This window comes from Geospiza fortis, unplaced genomic scaffold (assembly GCF_000277835.1).
Source record: "Geospiza fortis unplaced genomic scaffold, GeoFor_1.0 scaffold279, whole genome shotgun sequence".
Lineage (NCBI taxonomy): Eukaryota > Metazoa > Chordata > Aves > Passeriformes > Thraupidae > Geospiza > Geospiza fortis.
In genome coordinates, this window is record NW_005054352.1 from 2,762,750 (window position 1) to 2,786,997 (window position 24,248).

Here is a 24,248-nt window from a genome sequence, read left to right on the forward strand (position 1 = left end):
TCCCTACACATTTGGTTTCATTACTTTAAATTCTACACCTGAATTTAATTCAGTGCATATTTAAGTCCTATTTGTGTCTGGTACAGTAAAAGGAACATCTGACAGTTTCAGAGCTTTCCATTCATTCATATACTGTCCAGCTTTCTATTGAGATCCCAGTTAGTTAGGACTGCTCAGGTTTGTGTGTGCCACCAATCCACAGTCAAGAAGGGAATTGCAGTTTGTTGGATCATAGTACTGGGCTGTATGCTATATCACAGACTGTCTGTCTGTACTTCATAAAGACAAAGTGAGGGGTAATTGAAGTTGTTATCTTCTGATTTTACCAACTGAAAATATTTTAAGTATGCTGTTTTTTGGTTGAGTGGGAGGATTTACTATGTCCTGCTACACTTGTGAAAATGCTGCTTCTTTTTCCATAAAAACTGTTAGTATAGATGTTCATGATAACACTGTTGAAATGATGTCTTGCACAATGCTGTCTGTTTCTATTTCTTGCAATAGAAACAACCTTTGACAGGAACAACATCAGTAAGACAGGTGAACAAGTTTTGGGAAATATGTCTTTTTACAGACTGTTTCCCATGCACTCAGTTTTTAGTTAGTCATAAAACAGTGACAGGTAGATATTTTTTGGCTTCAGCAGGTACTGCTTTCAGTCATAAAGGACACTGTAGCTTTGAGGAAAGTCTGGGTTTTTTCTAATATTTAACAACACTGTGCCTTTTATCCCCTTTCTATGCTCTTCCTGCCTTTAGTGCCTAGCTGTTGGATGGGTAAGTGTGTAAGACCAGCACCCTTTTCTTTTTATATATCTGGATTATGAAAAATAAAACCTATATCCAGAATGTCATTAAATCTTATTTTTCCACCTTTTGTTTTGTCTGGCATTTGTTCTAAAAGATAGGAGCACTTGTAGCTTAACAGGTCTGGAAATTGTCCCTGGGGAAACTGTTACACGTGATGGTGCCCCAAAGACAAGCACATCTCTTTTCTGTATGTGACTGGACAGCAGTAATGCTGCAAGTGTGTATTTCTGTTACAAAAACATCATACTACATTTCAGAAAAGCAGTCTGCCATTTTTTGTTAACTGCTTAATTTCTAGGAAGGCTTAACCAAAAGATCATTATTTTGGGATAGATAATGCAATAAATTATAGTTGCTGTCATCGAATTTGATGCTTGGAAAGGTACAGAGGTGAAACTTTCTATCAGATATATTGGAGGTGTACATTTATTTAATAACTAGGGTTAAAGTGGGTTCTTTAATTTTCCAAAGACTATTAAGTGCCCTTTTATCTTTCTAATGAAGTTTGTGCTGTGCCATACATCTAGAAGCCTTATTCAGTTGCACTTGCATGCCTGTATTTTGTGAATGTTATTGTAGCTTTAGGCAGTGTTAATATAATATAGTAAATACATCTTTCTAAATATGTTTATTTAGAGTTCTTAAAGCTGGAAAGGCAACCATATGTTCATCTGAAAATGCAGAGCACAGTATAACTCATGTATTCATCGGTGGTAAAATTTCTCCTTTACAAAATAAAAAGTGTCTCTCTGAAGCTCGACAGTACCCATTGCAATATATAGGACATTACCTTTTTCAAGTGAGTAAACCAATTCATTGATTACTGTAAATAATGCAGTGTTAATAATGGAAGGGAATATAATAGTTCAGAGTGCTTTGTGATTTGATTAAAGTTAAGACAACTTTCTGATTCTGGGACCATGTATCCAAAAGATAGAAAGGCTCATGAATATATACAAATACCTGAAGAGAGAATACATAATAGACGGGTAGGTGGTTGTCTGTCATGCCCAGTTACAGGAAATTAAGTACAAATCGAAAGTCAGGAACCACTTGGGTTTTCTTCCTGTGGAGTTGATGGAACACTGTAACAGGTTGTCTGAAGAGGCTGTAGGGTCTCCAGATGCCATATGGACATGGTCCTGTGCTAGTGCAGAATTCACTGGAACCAGAATTTTGTTTTACTATTTCCCTTAAGAGAGATGTTTCATACTTGTTTGCTTACCAGATGCACTGCTCAGAAATTATAAGAATTTTGGCCTGTAACAATTCAAAGGCTTCAGAATATTCATTTAGTTCTCAGACTCTGGGGTGACTTTAATCAACTGCTAATTGAAACTACTACCTTTATAAGCAAATAGGAGCTAAAACTGTGTGTGTTGCCATTTGTAAATCTTTTGGTCTCTTCTGATCAAGGCACTTAGCTCTTTGTAGTAAAGGTATTATAGAAGGGTGAGAAGGTTGGAAGGTCTTAATGTTTACATTCTGAATAAAACACATCAATGTGGGCTCTTACCCTAGCGCTTACTCTCTTAATGGAACTTGTTGAGGGAAGTTGCTCTCATTGAAACCTTTCAGCTAAGATGAACATTCTCATAGATGGATTAACGTAAAAGCTTTATGGCTACGTCATCTTTTATTGATCTCTATCAAAATCATGTGTTTGTTGCTATGCACCTTGAATTTCACCCAGGTGAGATAACAACTTTCCATCTTAACAACTCCATTAACTTGCACATATTTTTTTTTGCTTAGATTTCATTAAAGGAACTCACCTCAGAGACTAAGAGAACGTTAGCTTTCTGTTTAAGTGAATCCGAAGAACTCAGGAAACTGCCAGGACTCCTAGTCTCTTAAAAGGAAAAGAATGAAACATAGGCAATCAAATCACAGTCCTTGTCCAGATATATTAAGCTTTATCAAAGAACATTATGGACACGCTCTTTTCTCTTTGTCCCAGAAGTACTTGGCATATTATTCATTAGATTGTTCCAACTTAATAAATTTATGGTCATGCTATCTGACTGCTACTTCTAGCAAATACAAATCTCATTCCTGCCCTAAACATCCATATATGTGTCTAGATGATGGATTTAGCAAAATAACATTATATTCGTTTCAGGGCAACTGAAACTCCACTGATGTTCAGAGTATTTTTGGTGTGATTTTTTTTTTTAACTAAGTCTTTTCTTCATGCTTATATTTCAGTATCTGTTCTTATTATCTTAACCTTGTAAGTCTACTGTTAAAATACTGTTGGGATTGTCATTGGTTATATGATGTTATAAGGCGTCAAATTTATTGATTCAGGGTATTAAAACACATACATGATTTTTTTTAGGAAGCTAGTCTCGTCATTAAACAGTGACTTCAAAAGCTTTTTTGGATGCATGCTGGAGTTTCTAATTTTTTGCCAAGGTTGTACTATAAATTGTTTGAATATAAGTGTTTTAATGAGCATATTGAAACTAACATGCATGAAGGGCCATAAGAAGTAAAGGCTAGTTAATGCATCAGAGTTCAGTTATCCATGGCTCATCAAAAGCTATTTAGAACTGTATTCTAATTACAAAAAATACTTCATTCTCCTTTGAAATGTGCAAGTTCTTGTTCTCAGTATTTGTTTAGAGATATGTTATGCATGTGCCAAATATGTTTGCATTGAACAATACATTTAAGGGAAAATCTGAAAATAGGATGAGGCATGTAACTTTTGAAACTTTTGCTTGAAAACATGGAATTATAAACTTCTTGCACCTTATCATTGCATGCACTGCTGTGTTTTTTCTCTACTGTTATGTCCCAGACTCAGTTCAGCCATCAGATTGAAGTGTTTGAATTATTAGACAAGTTACACCAAACCTTCCACACGTGCTCACAATCAGAAATGGCCAAGGAAATACTTCACTTGTGTCTATCTTGTGATTCTTAACTCATCACACTGCAAGAGTCTGGTTTTGTTTATTTACCTTAAACAAACACAGTGTTTTATTCTTAACCTGTGTATCTTTGATGAAAAGCATGCATTGAAACTCTTACTGAAATGTATGTTCTCAACACATTAAGTAAATTCAAAATATTTTGCATAGTTATTTTTTTCAAGCAAAAGTTATTTTGTGGTGTTACTGAGAGTAACCAATTGAGAGAAATTTGAGAAATGCTTCTTCATTCCCTGTGCTGAAGAAGTGGCTGAAAATGATAGGTGGGCTCAAGAGAGTTAATTACAAACAGACAAAAATATCAAAGAAAAAAAAGACAGTAAAACCTATTACATTTTAAATTACTAATTTGTTTCATGTTTATAGGCAAGAACTGAAAATATTTCATTGTAGTGGTCTCTATTATATGAAAAGACAAATTGAAGAAGAAATGCCTTATAAAATCTTTACTACATTTTGAACCAGTTGAAAATTTGTGAGCTCTGGTTTTAGTTTTTGAAAAGTTCTGAGAGAGAATCTGTTATGCAGAAATAGTCCTTGTTTCAACCACAGAGATTGTGACTTTACCTGAAGTCAGTTAGGAAAAATAAATATGGGGAAGCTCACCTTGATAATTCCTGTCCTGTAACTTCGTACAACATCAGTGGTTTGTTTCCAAACCAGCTCTTTATTTGACATATGATATGATGACATAAACGTACAAAGACACATACAGTTTGCAGTACAATATATAGAAGGACCTAGCGCATAAAAATTGGTTAGACCATTAGCTTTGAAACAAAGTATTATTTTTTTGCTCTGCAGAATGAAATACAAAATCCCAAAGATACACAGATGAACCGTTTCCTAGCTGCACAAGAAGCAGACCAAGTCATGTCTAAAATGCCACTTGCTGAAATGAAAAATGTTATTATAAAACATATGTATTTTACTGCGGTAAGTAACAGTTGTTACTTTGTTATAGCATTATATATTTTATATACATACAATTTTATATTTTTATATTGCATGAATTACATTAAAAACCTCTATATTTCATTATAGTATTGAGCTAATAAAGTAGATACTTAACATACCCTTTAACAGGTCTTTTAACCTGCAATATTTAATAATCCCATATTTACTACATCTACCAGTAGTTAAAATAAAACTTAGTCATGGCAATTCATTGACATGGATGTGTAGAAGACATGGTGTACTACTTAAAGCCTTGGTGTAATAGATGAGGTAAATAGTAGCAAATATTGTTCAACAAGATATCTTTGAATTACAGTATTTCTGTGATTTTCCTGTTATCTAGCTAACTTATGCTGAGACATTTTTCAAAACAATCATATTGTAGAGCCAGTGTTTTGTTGACTCACATGAATGTTTTTTATTACAAGTCAAAAGTGGAGCTAATGCGTTCCTTTGGTTTTCTGTTGTCACAGATCTAATCCTGATAAAATTGCTATATTAGTAGTTAACAGCTCTATTTCGAGTCAAGAGAAAGCAACTGAATACCTTGAATTAGGATATATTATCTCTGTAAGCTACAGCGATGCAGGTTATGGTGTTGAAGTATATTTGTGGGAGCTTGTTTATGAAGAACTGTAAGTTTAGTAGTGGAAGAATTAAAAATTTTAAGTCCTCAAAAAGTACACACAATGTTTAAGCACAAGATTACAAATAGAAGACTTATGCTGGTTAAATCTGTGCATCATCATCACATGATACATCTTTTATCAGTGACATTTTTTCAAGGCTATAACCCCCAGACATTTAAAAAATACATTTGTTCTTTTCATGTATTTTACATACAGCAAATGCCTCTGGTTCAAACTATTATATAGCAGTGTGCCGCTGGATTAACCCTTCAAAGACGATCTCTCCTAAGGATATTTTAGTAACATATTTTAGTAACATTGTAATACTATGCAATATCTAAATATGGCTATAATAGTAAACATTTTTGCACCTATGGCCATATTTTTGCGTGCAAGAGGAATCCATAGTTGGCATTTTGCCACAGAAAAACTGAAAATTTTTAGTTTTTAATGTCTAATCTAGGAACACTGTCCTTACAGAGCAACCACGTAACAACAGAGGGACAATAGCAGGGGAAAATGGGAAGGAGAATTTGGCTATATTTAATTCCTTTTAAGTCATTAGTCCCCTATTTCACAATTTACCCATCCAAGTGAAAAATCTAAATAAACAAATCTAAATGCTAGTTTGTGCTTGAACTACATTTAACATAAGTTGTCATTTCAGGAGTTTCATACACTATTTATTGAATATGTTGACTGGTATCCAGTGTGCAGCTTGACTTTATCCTGTTTTACAGACTATTAAGTACAGACTTATGCAAACACACCAGCTGAACAAATGCAATCTAGAGGTAAGAATTATTAAAAAATAGGGCGTGTTATGCATATGGAATTTTATTATGAAGTTAGGCAAACATACTTTAAGCAAAATTAGTTATCAAAAATATTTTTCGATTTTGGCTATCCAAAACTCTGATAAAGTTATTGTTGCATTAAAGAGCATCATTTGGTCTTGAGTGTTGTTTGTCCCTGTGGTACTTTTAGTACTGTCTCTGTTATTACAAAGAAACAGCTTAATCCTAATGCTAGTTAAGAGAACCTTACCTGTTAATGTTAGAAAGTCAAAAAGCAAAGATGTCCTAATGTGATTTAAAGCGTCATAAATTACTCAAGCACCATATTAATGCAGTAAAATAAAGAGTGTACACAATTTTTAGCACTGCTTTTTCTAGTAGAGACATATTTTAGCTAGAGGTTATCTCACTGTAAATAGAAACAGTACTTGTTCTTTCAGTACATGCCTGATACTCCATCACGTGAGATTCCAGAGTCAGCTGCAGCACAGATTGCAAGTAGAATGCTTTATGTTTTCCAGTCCTGTTTTCATAGTCACTTTTGACTTAATTTATTTTTTTGTACTGTACTCTCTTTTCTATTTCCATTAAGCCAAATAAATGCTGTAAAACAGGTCAGCAATAGATTTTATTAAGTCTTTGTTATAAATACCTGAAGTAAATTAGTACTTTAAAAATTTTGCCTTATCTATCTATAATACTAAGAATAAATCTATAAACAGTGTTGAAACATTGCCTCTTTAGTACTCAAAAAGCATTTTATACAGTGTCCATGAGCTGCTGGTAGTGCATTTTATATGGTAACTTGTGTTGCTTAAAAGTTAAAAAGGGAAACACTTAAAGTATATGTTGGCTTCCTGTATCTCTTGGTAACTGAAGATCTGGTATCTTAATGAGCCATTCTACATAAACAGTGACTTGAAACCAGTCTTTTTCTGATTTCTTTCTATTGACAATAAGGAAGGAAGGAGAAAAAATTTATTTTTAAAACATAAGGAATAAAATACTTTTGTCATGGTCCAACGCCATCACTGATCTGTAAAGTGCTGTGTATGTTTCTGTTCTGCAAGAGGTTTGCGTTGAAATTTAATCTTCATGTGTAGTTTATTGAATTAATTGGATAAAAAATTACCTTTCTCAACACATGTAAGCTGAAATTGTTTTTCTGTACTCTTAAGAATAATATCATTTTTTGCTTGGAAATTTTAAGCCTAATGGTAATACTTCTCTTACTCTTCTGTCACTTTTATTGCTTTATGGAATATGCATTGCTAGCCTTTATATAATATGTGTCTTCTGTAGTAAGTATATTTATGACTTTTAGAAGCAGCTCCATCCAGTAAACATTTCCAATAATACTAATGAAGCAAAATCAAACCTACAAACTAAATGAACATGTTAGATCTGCCTATTGTGTTTTGTCATTTCAGTTTGCATCTGCTAGGAAGGCTTAGCACAGCTAAGTGTTCTGTTCTATCATTATCCCAAAAATATTTATTTCTCTTTTGTCAGTTTTCATATTTTGTCAGTCATATTTCATTTCCTTTTGCTCAAAGTGCTAATGGTTGTACCAGCAGTGCTTCACAAGAAACTCTGATTCCTCATCAGAGTGCAAGCCAGTGAAGCTTGGACAACTGATTGAGTATTAAGTCTCTTCAATAATAGGTCTCCTGATACTGGCAAAAGTTTATTGCCTCAGTTTTGTATCATCCTTCTTTACCTCTTAGAAATGCGATGAACCAGTCTCTAGTTTCTCTTTGACTTGAATGCTATACAAAATGTACCACAGTCTTCCCAAAACATCTTTATTTCAGTGTATTTTCAAAATAATGCATCAATGTTACTGTTTCTTCTAGTACAGAATTTTCAGTAAATAGAAGTTTCAGTCACAATATATAAAGCTGGATCCTGGTGTGATCACCAGATGAACATCAGTGATAGCATGCTTGTACACACCCAATATCTTGCATCTTAAATCCAGGTGGCAGAGAAGTTCTTCTTTGACTGTCATTAAACAGTTCACAATTGCTTTTTAGATGTGCTGTTTGCATGTAATTAACATTACAAAAGTATGAATGCAACCTTTATTTCCAAAGGCAATTTTAGTGGAGATTTTAGTAGTTAATATATGAATGAGAAGATTGAAATAAATGTGAGTTGCAAACACCAGATGCACAAAGACTTGGTTAAAAGAAAATTGTCTACATGAGCCGCTTTATTTATTGTTAATGTAACAATGGCTTACATTAGGAACCTAAGATACGAGACATTTGCAAGACACTAAATATCTAATGCTAAAGTGGAGTTCATTCACTGAGATTTTAGCTGTGATTTAACCATGTTTATAATTTCTTTCTGAATTTTCTTCATGTTTGAACAGAGCTCCTAGTGTTTTTTTATCTTATTGCTGGAACATTTTTGGTAGCTATCTAACAGCAGTATATTCTTTAGACTTCAAATCCACTACTGGACTCAAAATCTCTGTCAATTTAAAATACAAACTAATATTAAAACAATTAGCAAGATATTTAGATTGGATAGAAGGAAAATTTCTCCCTGCAAAGTGTTGTCCAACTCTGGAAAAGGCTTCCCAGAGCAGTAATGGAGTCATCATCCCTGGAGGGATTTAGAAGATGAGTACAAGTGGCACTTAGGGACATGGTTTAGTGGTGGGCTTGGTGGTGCTGTTAACAGTTGGACTCAATGCTCTTACAACAATTCTATCTGAACTATTCTATTAATGCGTACTAGGAGACAGGATTTTTGGCAGAGATCATAAAGTCTACAGGTTACCAGAGACTAAAGCAACAATAAATTTATGTAACAGTGTAATTCCCAGCAGCCCAATCAGTCTGACCCTGCTTTTCTCAGCTGTGCCTCTTATCCCAGAATTAGGAGAAATTTGAATTTACTGGAGCCTCAGGCTGTGTGGTCAGACAAAAAAATCTGTATTTCAAAAGAGTAGTTACCTGGCAGAAGAAAGCCATGCTTTACTCAGCAATACAGTTGCAACTGGCTTGGGCATCAGCTTTGGCTTGAATCTGAACTAGAGGAAAGATGTAAATAGCAATGTACCTGAGACCTTCAGTAGCTCATTAGGGTCATTAATTTGTGGTCTTTGGAGACCTGAAAGTACAGATAGTAACACGGAAATTGCAGAGCAAATACAGCATCTCATGGAAGCTATTGCATCTGTCTGGGTTCTCTGAAAACTGTTAAGAGTTTTGCTGTCATGAGTGGCAGAGAATAAGACACAGTGTCCTGTGCCGTTAAGATCTTCTTGACTGGAAGGACCCCTTCTGCTTGGAAATGAGAGTCCCTTTCCCCCTGCCCTGGCAGGGATGTAAGGTGGTATAGAATAACCTCCATGTCTTAGTCACATCCCATGTGGCTACTGCAAAATAAATTCTGTCCTGTCAGGAACCAGGATATATAATACAAACATTTTAGTTAGGGATATGCTCGGTTAGTTAACTAGGTTGGTTAAAGGATTTTTTTTAATTTAAGCTTTTTTTTTTTTAACAATGATTTTTCATTTCTAGGTTAAAAGTACTGGCTGGTCCAGGGGCACTTGGTCTATACTTCAAGGACTAGTGGAAGAGGACTTACTTCACGATGTAGTCGCAGAACTTGCTGCAGGCCAAATGTACAGTGCACCTCCTGTGCAACTTCTTCATCCTCTTCTAGAATATGTCCTATTGGTGAGAGATGAAGACTAAAGTAGTATTAAAAGAAATAAATGGAAGTATTATGATCTTTGCTTCTGACATAGTAATTAGAAGTTCTTAGTAATCTATTCACCCTTCTTTTTGTGCTCATCAATGTGTTTGTAAAAATAAGAAAGGATTTTAAAAAGGTTTTTTTTCAAATTAGTATTTATTTGCAAGCCAAATGAATGTGATGCTCTAAATATTGTGGAAGACTTGGCCACAAATATTTTTTGTTACTTTTAGAAACAGCACTATGCAGGTATGCTACGGATAGAGAGATCGATTGAGAACAAGGTTTGCTCTAAACAGTGGTGCATTCAACTGGCATATCACACTAAAGCAAGTTCTCCTTTTTCTCTTCCCTATTTTTTTTTAAATTTAACTATGTATTTTTCTCCTTGGAGTTGTGCATTAAATTGCATGTTACTTTAGTGATTAAATTTAGTCACTTGAGATTATAAAGATTAAAGAAAATAAATTAACTCTTAGTGAATATATAGATCTTTGGCTGGTCTGGAGCCAATATTATTTTCTCATTTTTTTACAGGGAAACACCGATACAATATTTTTTGCCAAACTTTGTCATGTTTATTACCTTGCTCTTCATTGTGAACCTCCCTGGAAGTCCCCATCGATGTTGAAGTATTATTTAGATCTTCTTCAGTGTCCTATCTGTAAGAAAGGCACGTGGTCCTTGATAGAGATGCTTGTAAGGTAAGGAAGATTAATGAGGTACCGAATGCAATAGTTATGTTACTCCAAACCCAGAGGCAGCAGAGGAGAGTTGGCATTCTATTGCAATGAAGTGCTGTTTTACAACAGAACAAGTTACCAGTATGTGACAGTCTAGAATTGTAACAGATTTGGTCATTTCGCTTCATGTTTCGTCACAGGCAGATGAAATTTTTTGAAAGAAAAATAAGTACATTTTCTTAGCTTTACTAGTTTTTAAAAATTATTTCTTATGCTCTTTACAGAGTATAGTAATCTGTGTACTCTTGCTGTTGTTGTGTGTATACATGTAAACACACATGTGCATATATCTGCAGTTACAAAGCAAACTCAAGGCTTATCTTACCAAATGTGAAGTTTCATCTTGTATTTTGATTTTAAACATAACCTTTACCATTTTTTTGAAGATGTCTGATTTTATCTTGTCTACATCTACAAAGACAGGTTTGGATAGTTAGTCTCTGCTTTATCTTGAGAACTTATTTTTTGTAATTTGCATCAACAGAAATTAATTCTTCATTTGGAAAAGAAACTACAGCTCTTCTTGTGGCTGTGATAAAACCTCAAGTAATATTTAAATACTTTGATACAACTATGATTACAGATGTGTGATTATAAGCATATTTTGAAGAACATGAAAGAGAATTTGTCTTTGAGATGAAGTATTTTGTCTTTCAGTACTTCCTGGAGAATGGGAAGACCCAGGAGTTGTATACCTGGTTCTAGTACTCAAAATTCTAGACAAAAATTATGTTTGCATGTTACTTCAGAATTATCTGCATCATGTTTGAAAATCTGTAGTCCTGTCAAGTAGTATGTATGAACTGTTATCTGAACAGAAGTTTGTGGGATGTTACCATGTCTACAAAATACCACAAAATTATCTTGTGTGTAAAGGATTTTAAAGAAGTTATGTTTAATATAGTAATTGTACAATATCTCAAGTAAAAACAGAAAAATGAAATCCAATTAAATTAATTTGTTTACACTATAACACAAAATCTTCATCTGGAACACAGAAGCTCAGTCACAAACGTGTTGTTGGTTTTTTTTTTCCTTTTGAAAAAAACTTTAAAACTAGAAAATTAGGCTTTAAGATGTTGACTGTTACTGGGGAGCAAACTATTTCCTTGTCAAAACAGACCAGATTCAAAGCTGACTTTTTTGCCAATAGATTATCTGTTATTTCTGTCATACAAATGGAATTTTTCATTTTTTGTTTTTCAGGTCTTGCCTTTATTGTGAAACAGTTTGTCATACGGTCACAGTTTCAGGGACAGAAGATGAACTGAGAATAGTTCATAAAACATTATTGAAGTTTTTCTTTGATTTAATAAAAGGCGAAGTAGAGTTTCTGACAAAAAGGTGGGATTTATAGAATAATACATGCACTTTATTTACAGCAGCTTGTATCCTGATTTGTATATATCCCTGATAAGATACTGTTCTAGAAAGCAGTTTAGCAATTCTATTTATATTTCTCAATTCTTAGCTTGTTTAATTGTAAATTCATAGGTTTTTTCATAATCATGTTTTAAGACATCTTTCTTTTTCCAACTTGTTATTCCAGCATGCATTTAATTTTGCTCATAAAGTGGTACTTCTAGATTTGCAGTACTTCGCTATTCATTCTTTAAGGCAGACAAACAGCATTTTGAATGTGCTGATGTATATGTTTGATTTTTTTAAAAATTCAATAACTGTTATCTCTCTATTATCTTAGGGAGACTATTACCTTTCTTTGGTTTATGAAGTATAAAGGAAGTGTAGGTTTTGCTTTGCCCTTATATAGAAATGATGGCCTTTACTTTATGTAAATAGTTGCACAGTATTAGAATTCCCCAGGTCTAATAGTAACAGTAATAGTAATAGTCATCATCATTGTACTTACACTGCATCAGAAATTGTGTCTGATCCTTCCATAGGTAAAAATTGCCAAATCTGTGTGTATTTTGAATGAGGACAAGGTTTCTATCTGGTAACTATAATAATCAAAGTGTCATAAAGCTTTAGGTTTTTTCACTTTGTTTTTTTTCAGTTTGGTTGAAGGAACGAATTCACAGCATCAACAAACCTTGCCAGAGACAGTTCTTCTGAAGACATTCTTGCTTGAAAGTGGAACTGCAGTGCTTTTTACCAAACACATAAATATTCTAGCAGATTGGGTCATATTTTCCCATAGAGAATTAAATGGAAAAAATGATGTGAGTGTGAATTTTATACTTTAATGAAGACTGACATATATTTTTAAAGGCGTCCCTTTGTTCATTCTTTTGTGAGGAATTATATGTAAGTATAACAGCTGCTTGTTATAGCGGCCTTTTGTTGTGAAGCGTGCTGGTTTTTGCTCCACTAAAGAAATGAATTGATCCATAAGATTCTTATATAGATATGTAGAGAAGAAACGAGTCCTGAGTAGCTTGTTGGCTACATTCAGATGTTCACATGCCCTTGCCAGCAGGTATTACTGTAGTTATTACAGAAGCCAGCTTGTTCTCTCAAACAATATGGTGTAGTGAAAGAAGTGATTATCTTATTTTACAGTGACAGGATTCAGGAAACGTTTGAAAGAGAAACCTAACAAAACTAATACTTTTTTGTTGTTGTTGTTGTTTGCTAGGTATGCATTGTTTTACTGTAATAGAATGCCCTGGTTTTCTTCCTAAGTCTTTTAGTTTCATTTGGAATATTTCCTAGGACTTAGCATAAAAATGGAATTGAAGGCAACTTAATTGCTATTCTGTGACCTGCTGACCAGCAGGACATTGACCTGAAAGATACTAAGTGTCCTCTATACCACCTGTTTCTTTTCAGAAGCAAGAGGCCTTGTAAAACATCTTTGACTTCTAGATTCTCACATAAAATGAAACCTAACTGCTGTCTCTGCATTCTCTTTTAAATTATTGTGAGAGCACAGGATAAATAGGTACTCCATTCACTTTTTCCATACAGTAACAGAACAATAGAAAATCAAGTATTTCAGGGAGAAAAAAGCACTTTCAATATAATACCAAGTAGTTATTCATTATGCTATGAAAGCAAAAAGATTAAACATAATGAGAGCTTCAATCATCTTACCTAGCCAGACCTCCTACCTTTTTTGAGGGCTATCAAAGCAAGACATTGTGAAACAGTGCTGCTTTTTATCCTCGGTCAAGATATTTGAAAAGTGCCTAAAATTAGGCTTCCCATATAAAATGCCCATATTTATATTTAAGCAATGTATCTTTTCAAAGGTACTGAACAGCAAGCAGGCTTACATGCAGTTGGTGTCAGTAGCCATTCTGGTTTTTTGGAAAATGACACTGCTTTCATATTTTTCCTGGTTTTGAATCTGCAGTTTAAGTGTAGGTACCATTTAGTTTTTTCTGCTGTGCCTTCCTTTTACAGGTCCCAGCACTGTAAGACATGCCTTTTTCATAAACCTTTCTTTGCATTGGCAGAATAATCACTTCTGTCAGACTGTACTACATATATGAAAAATAAGCTTAATCCCCACACACAACATAAACCACAGAGATCTGCATCTTGTTTAGATTCTATTTGTTCTATATACATATATATCAGAATTTTTGTTTCAGCACAAATCCTGGATGTCTGTTGCTTTCTTACTTTGATCTTACGCACTGTAGTGTAAACTATCCTACACAGATGAATTCTAGCCTTAAAAAGCAGCTTGTTGCCTCATAATATCGGTAGTGTATTATGTTTTTTCTGTCAGCTTTGTTCCTCATATTTATTTATCTATTACACTTTCTTTCCCATTGCATTTTTGGCAAAAATAAATTCTAAACCAAAATACCATATTTTTGCATTTCAACTCATTTGTCCCTTCATTCACTCTCAATCTTGTTATACTAAAGCTTGATGTTTTTCTGTATTTTCAGACTAATATTAAAATTCCATTACACAGTGTAAACTTTCAGAAAATCAGAAGAGTGAACCCTCCCTATCTGTGCAGACAGAACTGTGTTTTCTCCTTCCTTTTTCTGTCATTTCAGAACAGAAATAAATACACAATATTTCCATGTCATTAGAGGTAGCATACAGGGTGCAAAATTGTCCTTCCTATCTTCAGTTTGAGGGTGTGAGTCATTGTTACCAGTTTTGTTTTATAAATACTGTTTAAGAGGTAGCACCTAGATGAGGAGCATGTAGGGCCATTCAGAAACCTAAATGAAAGAAATTATTTTGGATATTGTTACTCTCTGCATGTGGTTTGTAGCACATTGCAAAGGGGTGACGGACCATATTTTTCAGTGCACCTAAGTGTGGTTAGCTTGTGGGAGGAAACAAACATCCATGTTGTGATATACCAAACTTCTGTACAGTTCTTCAGCGAAAATATCTATAAGTGGAAACAGATGAATAATTTTTACTAAATTCTTTCTTAGAACATATCTAATATAATATTTTCTAACTGGTAAAAGTGAGCAGTTATTAATTTTTTTAGCTTTCTAGAATCAGATTCTCTCTTTTTGTGATTCAAAGAGGTTGCAACAAAGAGCGCTGGAGTGCAGGGAAAATATCTGTGTATGTTTCCTCTCTTCTAGGGCTGAGTTGCTGCAAAATTGTGTTTTATGTATGTGTGTAAACATATCATGTAAAAAGAGCAGTCCAAAAAATAGTGAAAAACAAAGCATAAAGTTGAGTGCAGTTGTTTTCTGGAGTTAGATAGAATTTGCTGTATTTTAGAAGTAGCAGAATAAAAATAGTGACAGGAAATTGGATGTCCTCACTGATCACTGGGTTAACCTGTTTGGACAACATGGTGGAATAATATTGATACACTATTCTTGTAGTTAAAAAGGCGCTGCCAAAGAACCTAAAATATTTCCTATTATTTGAGCTCATAAAATCAATTTTTGAATATAATTCTAAAATGAATTAACATACATTGTTTGTTATATTATTTAAACAGGTTTGATGGGGGAGCTCCTGGTCAAAGTTCCTTGAATCAAATGTCTTAATTCAGTTTTAGAATTTACCAGGGAATGTGTATGTTGCTTATAACACTTCTAGTTGCATTGAGCTATTGCATGGTTTTTCACAATGTCACAGATGGCATCAGAAATGCTTTTCATCCCTTAAAATACTGGTGGGGATTTTTTAAAAAAGCTGTCTTACATAGCCTGACAAAGAGGTGACAAAGGCATTCATTCAGGTTTTTAGTTGCATAGTATAAATTTGTGTGGTGTAGAACTAAATGTCTTTCTGGTCTGTCACTTGCAGTAGTTTTTTTGGAAGTATGTTTTAGGCATTTGTGGAGTACTACATTTACAGCACATGAAAAAAACCCTCTTCTTTAGAGTTCTAAAGTAAGTCAGTAATTCAAAGTAAAAAAAGTTAAAATTAATTTTCCTATAAGAACTTTCATGCGTAAAAACACACTGTGAAACTTCTGCCACCATAGCACTTGACAGAGCATTAAATGGAACAGCAATGTAGGAATTGCATTTGCTAATCTAACAGATAACAGTTGAAGTGATGTGACCTTTGTATGCTAACACAGTCAATAGCTTCTTCCCACTTCTATGCTTTTCTTAGTGAGATAGCTTTGATTTTCAACAATAAGAACAAAGAAGAGAATTTTGAAAAGAGGTTTCACTGCATATTACTTAATTAGCTGTACATGGTGTAGTGGATCGATCTCAGCTGGCAGGTAAGTCCCCACCCTGCATTTGGTTGAGGGAGAGAATCAGAAGGACAAATTAAAAAATGCGTGACATTATATAAAGACAGTTTAATAGGTGAAACAAATACTTACCCACCAGCAAAGCAAAATAAGGATTCCATTCAGTGCTTCCCATCTGCAGGCAGATGTTCTGGAAAGCAGGGCTTCATGAGACATGGCATTTAATAGGCAAGGCAAACACCATCACTTCAAACATTCTCCCTTTCTCCTTAACCCAGCTTTTACTGCTGAGCAAAATGTTCAGAAGGCCTTTGGTCATTTTGAGTCATCTATCTCGGCTGATGCCCCCCCCCAGCTTCTTGTTGTAGGTGCTCTAGTGTAACAGTAGTAAATCTCTGGTACAGCCCTCAGTCAGATTAATTTCATGTGTTCCTGCTATGGTGTCTGTGTTCTTCCAAGCTGTGCTTTCAAAACATCTGGTGGTACATATGGTCAGAGGAATAACTTATTTCAGAGTAATTTTATAAAGTATTTCTACTATGGCTCAGAAAGGTGTGTAGGTAGATGTGACGTTGCAAAGACTAACTCAAGCATTAGAAAAACTGCTTTACCTGACCAGTATTGATTAAATTCTCATATGGGTGAAAAATGCATTCATCTATCTCAATGTGGTGTCTGGATAGCTAAATTCCTGTGTATTGTCTTGATGCCTCTTGGAGAAAATACACTTCAGTTTTCTTTACTTGTTCATGACCATTTTCACAGGATCACTGAATAAGCTGAGCTGGAAGGGACCCATAAGGATACATATATGTAGATATAGTCTCTCTCTCTCTCTTTCTCTTTCTCTGGTTTTTGTGTGTGTATGTGTGTGTGTGTGTCTGCCTGTTCAAGGTAGAAAATTGTATGGCTAATATTCAGAAGGATGGCTTTTTTCGTAAATTTGCAGCTGCTCATCTTACTGAATTTTTTGGTAGCTGAAGAAAGTTTCCTTTTGCAAAGTGACTGCCAGAATTTCTTCTGTGGAGGAAACTAACACTTTCCATCGTTTTCCCTTTTGGCACAGACATACATAGTCACAAAAAGAACTTTATTTCATGATGAAATCTTCAGAAAAAGGCAATGCTAATAGAGCAGGGAGAAAAAGATCGTTGCAACTGTCAAATTAAACACAAGGTTTAGTGGAGTAAGTGCTGTACTTGCAATCTTATGGTTAAACAAAATCTAATTTAAAAAGAAATCACATTGCAATTGTAAGTTTTGACACCATTTTGCATATAGTTATAGATGATTTCATAAAACCTGTTTTTCTCCAGTGCCAAATCTTAATTGATATGGCATCAGTGGCACTAATTTTGGTAATCTGGCTGCAGTAGTTAGCTTTTGAGCAGCAGAAAGGCCAATGAAGGAGTGACATGGCAGCAGAGTGAGCTTTTATCTAAAGAAGTTTTCTATGTTATTTCTAGTATATTATCAGTCTGAATTTTTTATATATTACAGATACACCTATGGGTTTTTTTCCATTTAGGCTTTCAGACGTGAAGTTGCTGGTCTATTAAATGCAATTCTTGGAACTGTAGTGGACTATTGGATCATCTCAGGTTTGCTTATGGACAGAAATGTGTTTCATCAAGTGCCTGATTTGGCACGTTACCTTGCCATTTCATGTGATGGTGAGTGTTTGCAAGGCCTCTCAAAAGTCTTCTAATCAGATACACTAAGTCCTAATTGAAATCCTTGGTTTATAGTTTCAGATTGTTTTTTTTACCCTGTTTTGCAGCTGTGCACTGCATGGTGTGTACATATGCAGGAAACCATTTTATTTTGTATGTGTCTGTCAGTGCCAAGCAAAGATCAAATAGAACGTGTTTTCTTATTAAAATCCCTCTAAATAAATGTCTAAATGTTGATGTGAAAGCAAGACCACATAGTCTGAGGAAGAAAAAAAAAAAGTCTTTGGAGCTCTCTTGTCAGTTTAGGAGAAGTTTAAGGATATCATAATAAAACTTAAATTCAGACCAGCAATCGGAGGCACCTTACTTAGCTCAGGCAAATTTTATCACTCCAGAAAATGAATAGATTGCTAAAGACGCTTCAGTCATAAGTCTGAAACCTACACTGAACTGTGTGACTCCTGCAACTTCAAATGAAACATTTCAATGTCTCCTTCCAAATTCTTGGACTTAATGGAGGGAATGGGAGAAAATTCCATTTGGTCCCGTGAATTATTGTAGTTCCTTATTAAACAGACTAGGTAAACAGAAACATCATGATTCAAATAACCATTTTCATTTAACATGGAATGTCAGTTGAGGTATCTGTACTTTTAGCCACAAGGATTTGAGGAGCTTGCAAGACAAAATTATCTCAAGAAAGTATTGAATTATTTTAATTTAATTTTCAGAATTAATTCCTACCAGAGCTTCACCTGACTCCTTTTCCAGTCATCATTTTATGTGGTAACAGGTATATGTAAGCTTCATTTAAATCGTGTCTGCCTTCTACCTGGACACTCAGGAAGAACCATAATGAAAAGAAATGACACTAAAATCTTAATCTCTGGACAATTTGTTTCACTCCAGTCTTACAGAAAACAAATTATATGAACTTTTATAGGCTGACTTAGTTCTTAGAGGGCAAACTCAGTTCGAACTCCATGGTGTTTAAATCAGTGGAGCTTTTAATATGTACCACTTCAAGGGATTTTGTAGCCCTCATATAATAGGTACAATCTTGGATAAGTATTTCTGTAAGCCTTTATTAATTTCCTTTTTACTAAGAGGAAGACAAGAATAGGATTCAGTCTGTTTATAAAGATTATTTGACCTGTGCCACTTGGTACAATCCACAGCACTCAAAGCAAAATTATTGCGAATTTTTCTAAATTCAGTTATACTTACAGTAGCAAATATCTGTGTTCTTAAACTTGGGTTTCTGTTTTGATTGAGTCTAAAGATCAATTAATTTATGAGCACTTCTTAGCAGAACAGAAGATTCCCTCAATAAAGTAAAGATTTCCTTCCTCACCGCAGGTCTTACTTTCCAACCATTTCAGTGGTTATTTTGACAAAATTATTTTCTTAGAATCAAAATACAAATTCTTACCACTGTAAGAAAAAAAATCAGTCTTTCTGTCTTCTTTTCCAAAACAGAGGTAGGTCAGACGTATGCCTGATACATACTGATATATGTTGTATGGATATGTAAGTTTCTCTGCCACTCTGTGGGGCATTTTTTTAAACAGTATAAGCTATTTGGTACATTTGAATGGGGTTGCAGTTTGCTTATGGTGACTTTTAATGTAGAACTTGTAGGTCACCTGCATTATTTGCAGATTTCTTGTTCATGTGTTATAACTCTTACTTGAATTTGTGTCTCTTCGAGTTTTAGAAGGTAATCACTTGTAGAACTTCACAAAAAAATAATTCTATTCTCAAAATAAAGGCATAACTTTTATAACATTGTATTAAGAGCATTTTAAAAAATTTCACACAAAAAGTGACGCTTTGTCTTCTAAAATATGTTTAACATTCTCTCAGTATCTTATCATCTTACCAGATGATGGTTAAAATCTATTTTCATGTGAAGAATTTTAATAATTCTTGAGGAGAATAAGCTTCTGAATCTGCAATAGGAGCAAAAAGCTTGGAAGATCTATCTTCCTGATGACTAGGTATGTAGATTTCTGTATTTTCATTTTTAGGCTTGCTTATTTTTCTCCAATTGCTTTTATCCAGATTTCTCTGTACATCAATTAAAAATATTTCTTTGTGCCATACCATCCGACTGGCTTCAACTGTTTTTTGCAGAAGCAATTTTCAAACAAATGTGTTTACAGAGGAATATTACTGTTTCTACAGAACCTCTTTCTCTTCAGAAAATAGTAAGTAACTCCTTAAAAATTTGTCACACTTCAGTATTTTACAAGTAATTTGATTAATAAAAGTTTTTAAATACATCCTTTCTTTGTGGTCCAAGGTCATGCTTGTTGCCTGCGTTGTCTTTCCATGTGTTCCATACATTTAAATTTCCCTTTGCCTGAGATCTGGGTGCAGAACAATAGTAAGATTTTTCTTGCCAGAGAATTTGTCTCACCTGCTATCTGTTTACATGCAGTTACCATGAAAGTGAAAAAATGCAACAACAGTGAAAGCTTTTAAAAATAATCCCTGATATAATGATTGCAGTGTTACATTTGTTCTTAAGGAGAATGCCAAATATAGTGTGATTTTTCTCAGCTACCTTCTCCTTCAGGGTTTCGAAGAGATAGGTCCAGGCATTTGTTACATTGAAGATTTTCTCAGTGTATTCCTGTGAAATTCTCCTCTTAGAAATTTTTTCCTACTCACAAACCTCTGCCTGCCTTCCAGTCACAATTTGTGATAGTTGGTGAGGAAAAACATGGTAACAGCTGGAAAAGAAACTCATGACTGCTGGCAGGATGCAGGCAAATCAGGGCAATCACATGGTAATGTCATGCCCTAATTTAGAATCTCATTTCAGTAATCTTAATACTAATGACAAAAGAGAATATGTAATCCATAGCTGTTTGTCTGTGTTCTACAGTTCTACAGGCAGAGTCACAAAGAACCAAATTTATACCTTTGTACATTTCCCATACATAAGTTTTCCTAAATTTTGCAGGAATTTATTTTGAAGAGAGGCCATTGTTTGTTAATACAGCACATTTAAACAGAGGTTGAACAAAAGACTGTCAGAATTCTTATCGTAAACCAACTGCATACTAATATTTGATGTATATTGCCACATATAGAGCAGAATTGCTACTTTGAGTATCACTATGACTACTGATCACTCTCTGCAACTCCTTAAACATTGTTACCGTGCTTGAAACAAGTCTGTCTGCTTTTTGTTGTTTTCCTTAGTATGACTAAGTCTTCTTTCTCATTCCATACAGTAAAAAATTTCCAGTTTTGCCAGTTCTTCTCATACAGCATCTTATCTGCTTGGCTTTTCTCTGAGTTCAACAGCTCCCTGGTGGTAAATGTGCAGCGAAGGTGCAAGTAAGGTGTTCCTCACCTACTGTACATTGCTTGCAAGATCTACAGTGAACTGCTAAATACTCAAAGCCTTCCTTAATACCTTTCTTCAAATATAATTGTTGAGTGTTTGATGCATCCCTCTCACTGGCCTTTTTTTCTTATGCTTTTCCCAAACTGCAGAAACTTACATGACTTTTTAAAATTACCAATGTAAGTGGATTTGAAGCTCTGTGTTACTGGAAAGAAGCTAACATCTACAACAGCCAAGGCTGTCCTAATAGAGAGCACCTAAGGGATAACTGGCTTACTGCCTTTGCAATGCTTAAAGACTTAATCCAAACCCTCATCTCAGAAAAGATGAAGGAGTGGAGTGAGTCTGTCTTTAAACAAATTGCTCCCTGATTTGGGAACAGGAAGTCTGTAAATACTTTGTTTTAATACATGAAAGTCTGTTTACTGTACTCGAGTCTTATGTCCAGCTAAAGATCTAGATTTTCTCAGCTGCCAGAAACCTGAGAGAGGCCTAGAACTTCCCATTTTCTGTCTCAGACACAAGCCACTCACTGAGGCCAGTGTAAAGAGTGAATTACAAAAACATCGAAAAGGAATGTAAAAGACAAACTGAAACAATCTATATGTACAGTCATTCAGGGATCAGATTTTAAAAAACGTATATACATGAAGAATATAGATGGATACATGTGGATAAAGATGACTGCTTTGCAGCAAGAGTAACAAAAGAAAATTTCTTCATTTATAAAATGTTACTTTTGCAACAGGTCTGTTCCTATTCACCTGCTTTGCGAGAGATAGGGATGCGTGAGACAGAGGTACACAAAGCAGAGGAAAAGAAAATAGGGCAACAGCCATGCCCTGAGTCTCAAAGGACATTACAGATGCTAAATGGCGATAAGCAGAACCAAGTCAAAGTGCTGCCTGATCTACCGTAAGTAATACCTATAACATCACCAGTTTTATTCTGCTTTGGGGGACAGCTTCTGACCTGACACATTTCTTGAACTTTATCTGACCTGTTTTGTTGTCTACAAATTACTTCAACTGACAGAAAGCTCTATTGTAAGCCCATAACACCTTTGGGCTGGGGTTTCCCCTTTTCTCTTTGATCATCAATTTCAGTGTATATGCAGACTGATGTAGTTTTATTTGCCTAATATTAAATTTATAGGGTATATACAGAAGCTCACTGTTCATGGAATTACATTTAAAGAAAGTTTAAAAGTGGACAATCCTATTTGATTTCTATTTTAAATACAGTTATAATTAAATGTCACAGAACGTACATAATTAAGACATTTCCAATATGATGCTGAAATGACTAAATCTAAGTACCCTGTATGTACACATTTAAAACCATTAAGTACATATACATTAAGTATGAAATAGTGATTTTAAATGTGTCCCCTTTGGTTTCTTTTCAGTGACTTAATCTTCAATAAACTTAGAGCAAAAACAGAAGTCCAGACTGCACACACCAAAAGGAGCTCACTTTTGGCTGAAGAGGTACACAAAAGAAATATTAAAGGTATTCTAGAGATCTAATTTATGTTAAGAAGTTTAAAGTGGTTAGAATTTATAGTTTGATGTTTAAAAACTTGTCCTGATGAATGCTGGACTAAAACAATGGCTTATGCCCAAGAATTATTTTCGTACGGTCCACGTTTCTCTTTTGCAATGTCTGTTTTAAACGAGGAATTTGTATATATGGTAAAATGAAGTTGCCTTCTTCATTACCCTCCTCCTTCCGTACATTAAATACAGTGTATAGTTCTTGTGAGCTCATTCCGGTCTTGCCTGCCTTACTTTGCTAATGCACCTCAACCTGTGCTTGGTAGGATCAACGTCTTCTGATTTGCAAGTATAATTCAGTCTTCATCTCTCTGAGTCCTAGACATTTCGTGAACAAAGACTGAGGAGTATGCTATGTTACATAGCTGTTTTAAGCATATGGACTGTTTTCTTCCAGGCATTCAGCCCAGACTATGAAATGCACTTGGCTTTTGTTTTAACTGTACTGGAACTCATGTACCTAAGGAATAAAACAGCACTGCAGTAATTAATTCAGTTCCTATTTACTACACAAGTTTAATAATTGTACTTTGCATGAGGCTTGCTTTACTACAGAATTGCTTGCTGGAACTACTTTTTCATCTTTATCATCAGAAATTTACCTACAACTCTATTAATATGACACCCAGGAGAAAAAAACTGGCAAAAGCAAGCTGGAATTGTTCAAAAAATTAAAAACAGAATTGTATCACAAACAAAAGACAACCTCACGCCCTTTAAAGGTTTAAAAAAACTTCAGCAACAGAGTCAGACCATACATTTTTAAAATTTGTTCCCTTTGTTTTTATTGCTTTTGCAAGTAAAATTGATGTGAATTATTACATCTGATTTCTGCAAAGAAAAGTGAGCTGAAAGACTTGGTGGGGGGGAGGGGGAGGGAAGTGGAACCAAAAAAACCAATCCTGCTTTTTATTCTATTCTCCCCTGCTGAAATTATAAGTAGTGTCTTCTGTTGAAAGAATGGGCATGGAGCTGGCAGATTTATATAGTAAAGGTATTAATATAACAAAATATTCCGTGTAAATCTTACTATAAAAGCTAAGAGATCTACCCTAAGATATCTTGAATTTCTAAGATGCTTGATTCATCATCTTTCACCTGGTATCAGGATTTTCTTCTGGCTCTTGTTCAAAGCTAATCAATTATTGAAAAGAAAACAGCATTTAGAATGTGTCTGAAGTTTTTATTGCACAGAAGCTAGTGGTGTCTTTACATACACAAGCAGCAGCTCTCAGTTGTTTGCTGTTTAATTTTTCACACTTAATTCAGCTGTACATGGTACTACGGTTTGGGATTTTTTTTCCCCAGGGTCTACTACTAGTAATAATTTTATTATTATTAATATTAGTATTATTATTAATTTCCCTCTTTCTCCCCTCCTTCTTTACTGTAGCCAAGTCAGAGAGTCTATTGAGAAACAGAAACCATCTGCTAATAGATTTGAAGTTTT

General features: G+C 34.5%; 1 protein-coding gene across 4 annotated transcripts in view; it reads left to right on the plus strand.

Annotated features, from left to right (window-relative positions):
* The window catches only part of SLF1 (SMC5-SMC6 complex localization factor 1), a 32,430-nt gene that overhangs the window by 3,900 nt on the left and 4,282 nt on the right, over positions 1–24,248 (plus strand). For 3 of the 4 annotated variants that reach the window (XM_031058935.1, XM_031058938.1, XM_031058936.1), the window contains 11 exons: positions 1,446–1,608; positions 4,553–4,684; positions 6,075–6,128; positions 9,674–9,832; positions 10,389–10,555; positions 11,801–11,938; positions 12,612–12,777; positions 17,737–17,881; positions 19,946–20,091; positions 21,991–22,157; positions 22,651–22,754. In XM_031058935.1, the coding sequence (XP_030914795.1) occupies positions 1,446–1,608; positions 4,553–4,684; positions 6,075–6,128; positions 9,674–9,832; positions 10,389–10,555; positions 11,801–11,938; positions 12,612–12,777; positions 17,737–17,881; positions 19,946–20,091; positions 21,991–22,157; positions 22,651–22,754 (1,541 nt within the window). The remainder of the gene's footprint in view (positions 1–1,445; positions 1,609–4,552; positions 4,685–6,074; positions 6,129–9,673; positions 9,833–10,388; positions 10,556–11,800; positions 11,939–12,611; positions 12,778–17,736; positions 17,882–19,945; positions 20,092–21,990; positions 22,158–22,650; positions 22,755–24,248) is intronic. The other variant, XM_031058937.1, reaches the window with a different exon arrangement.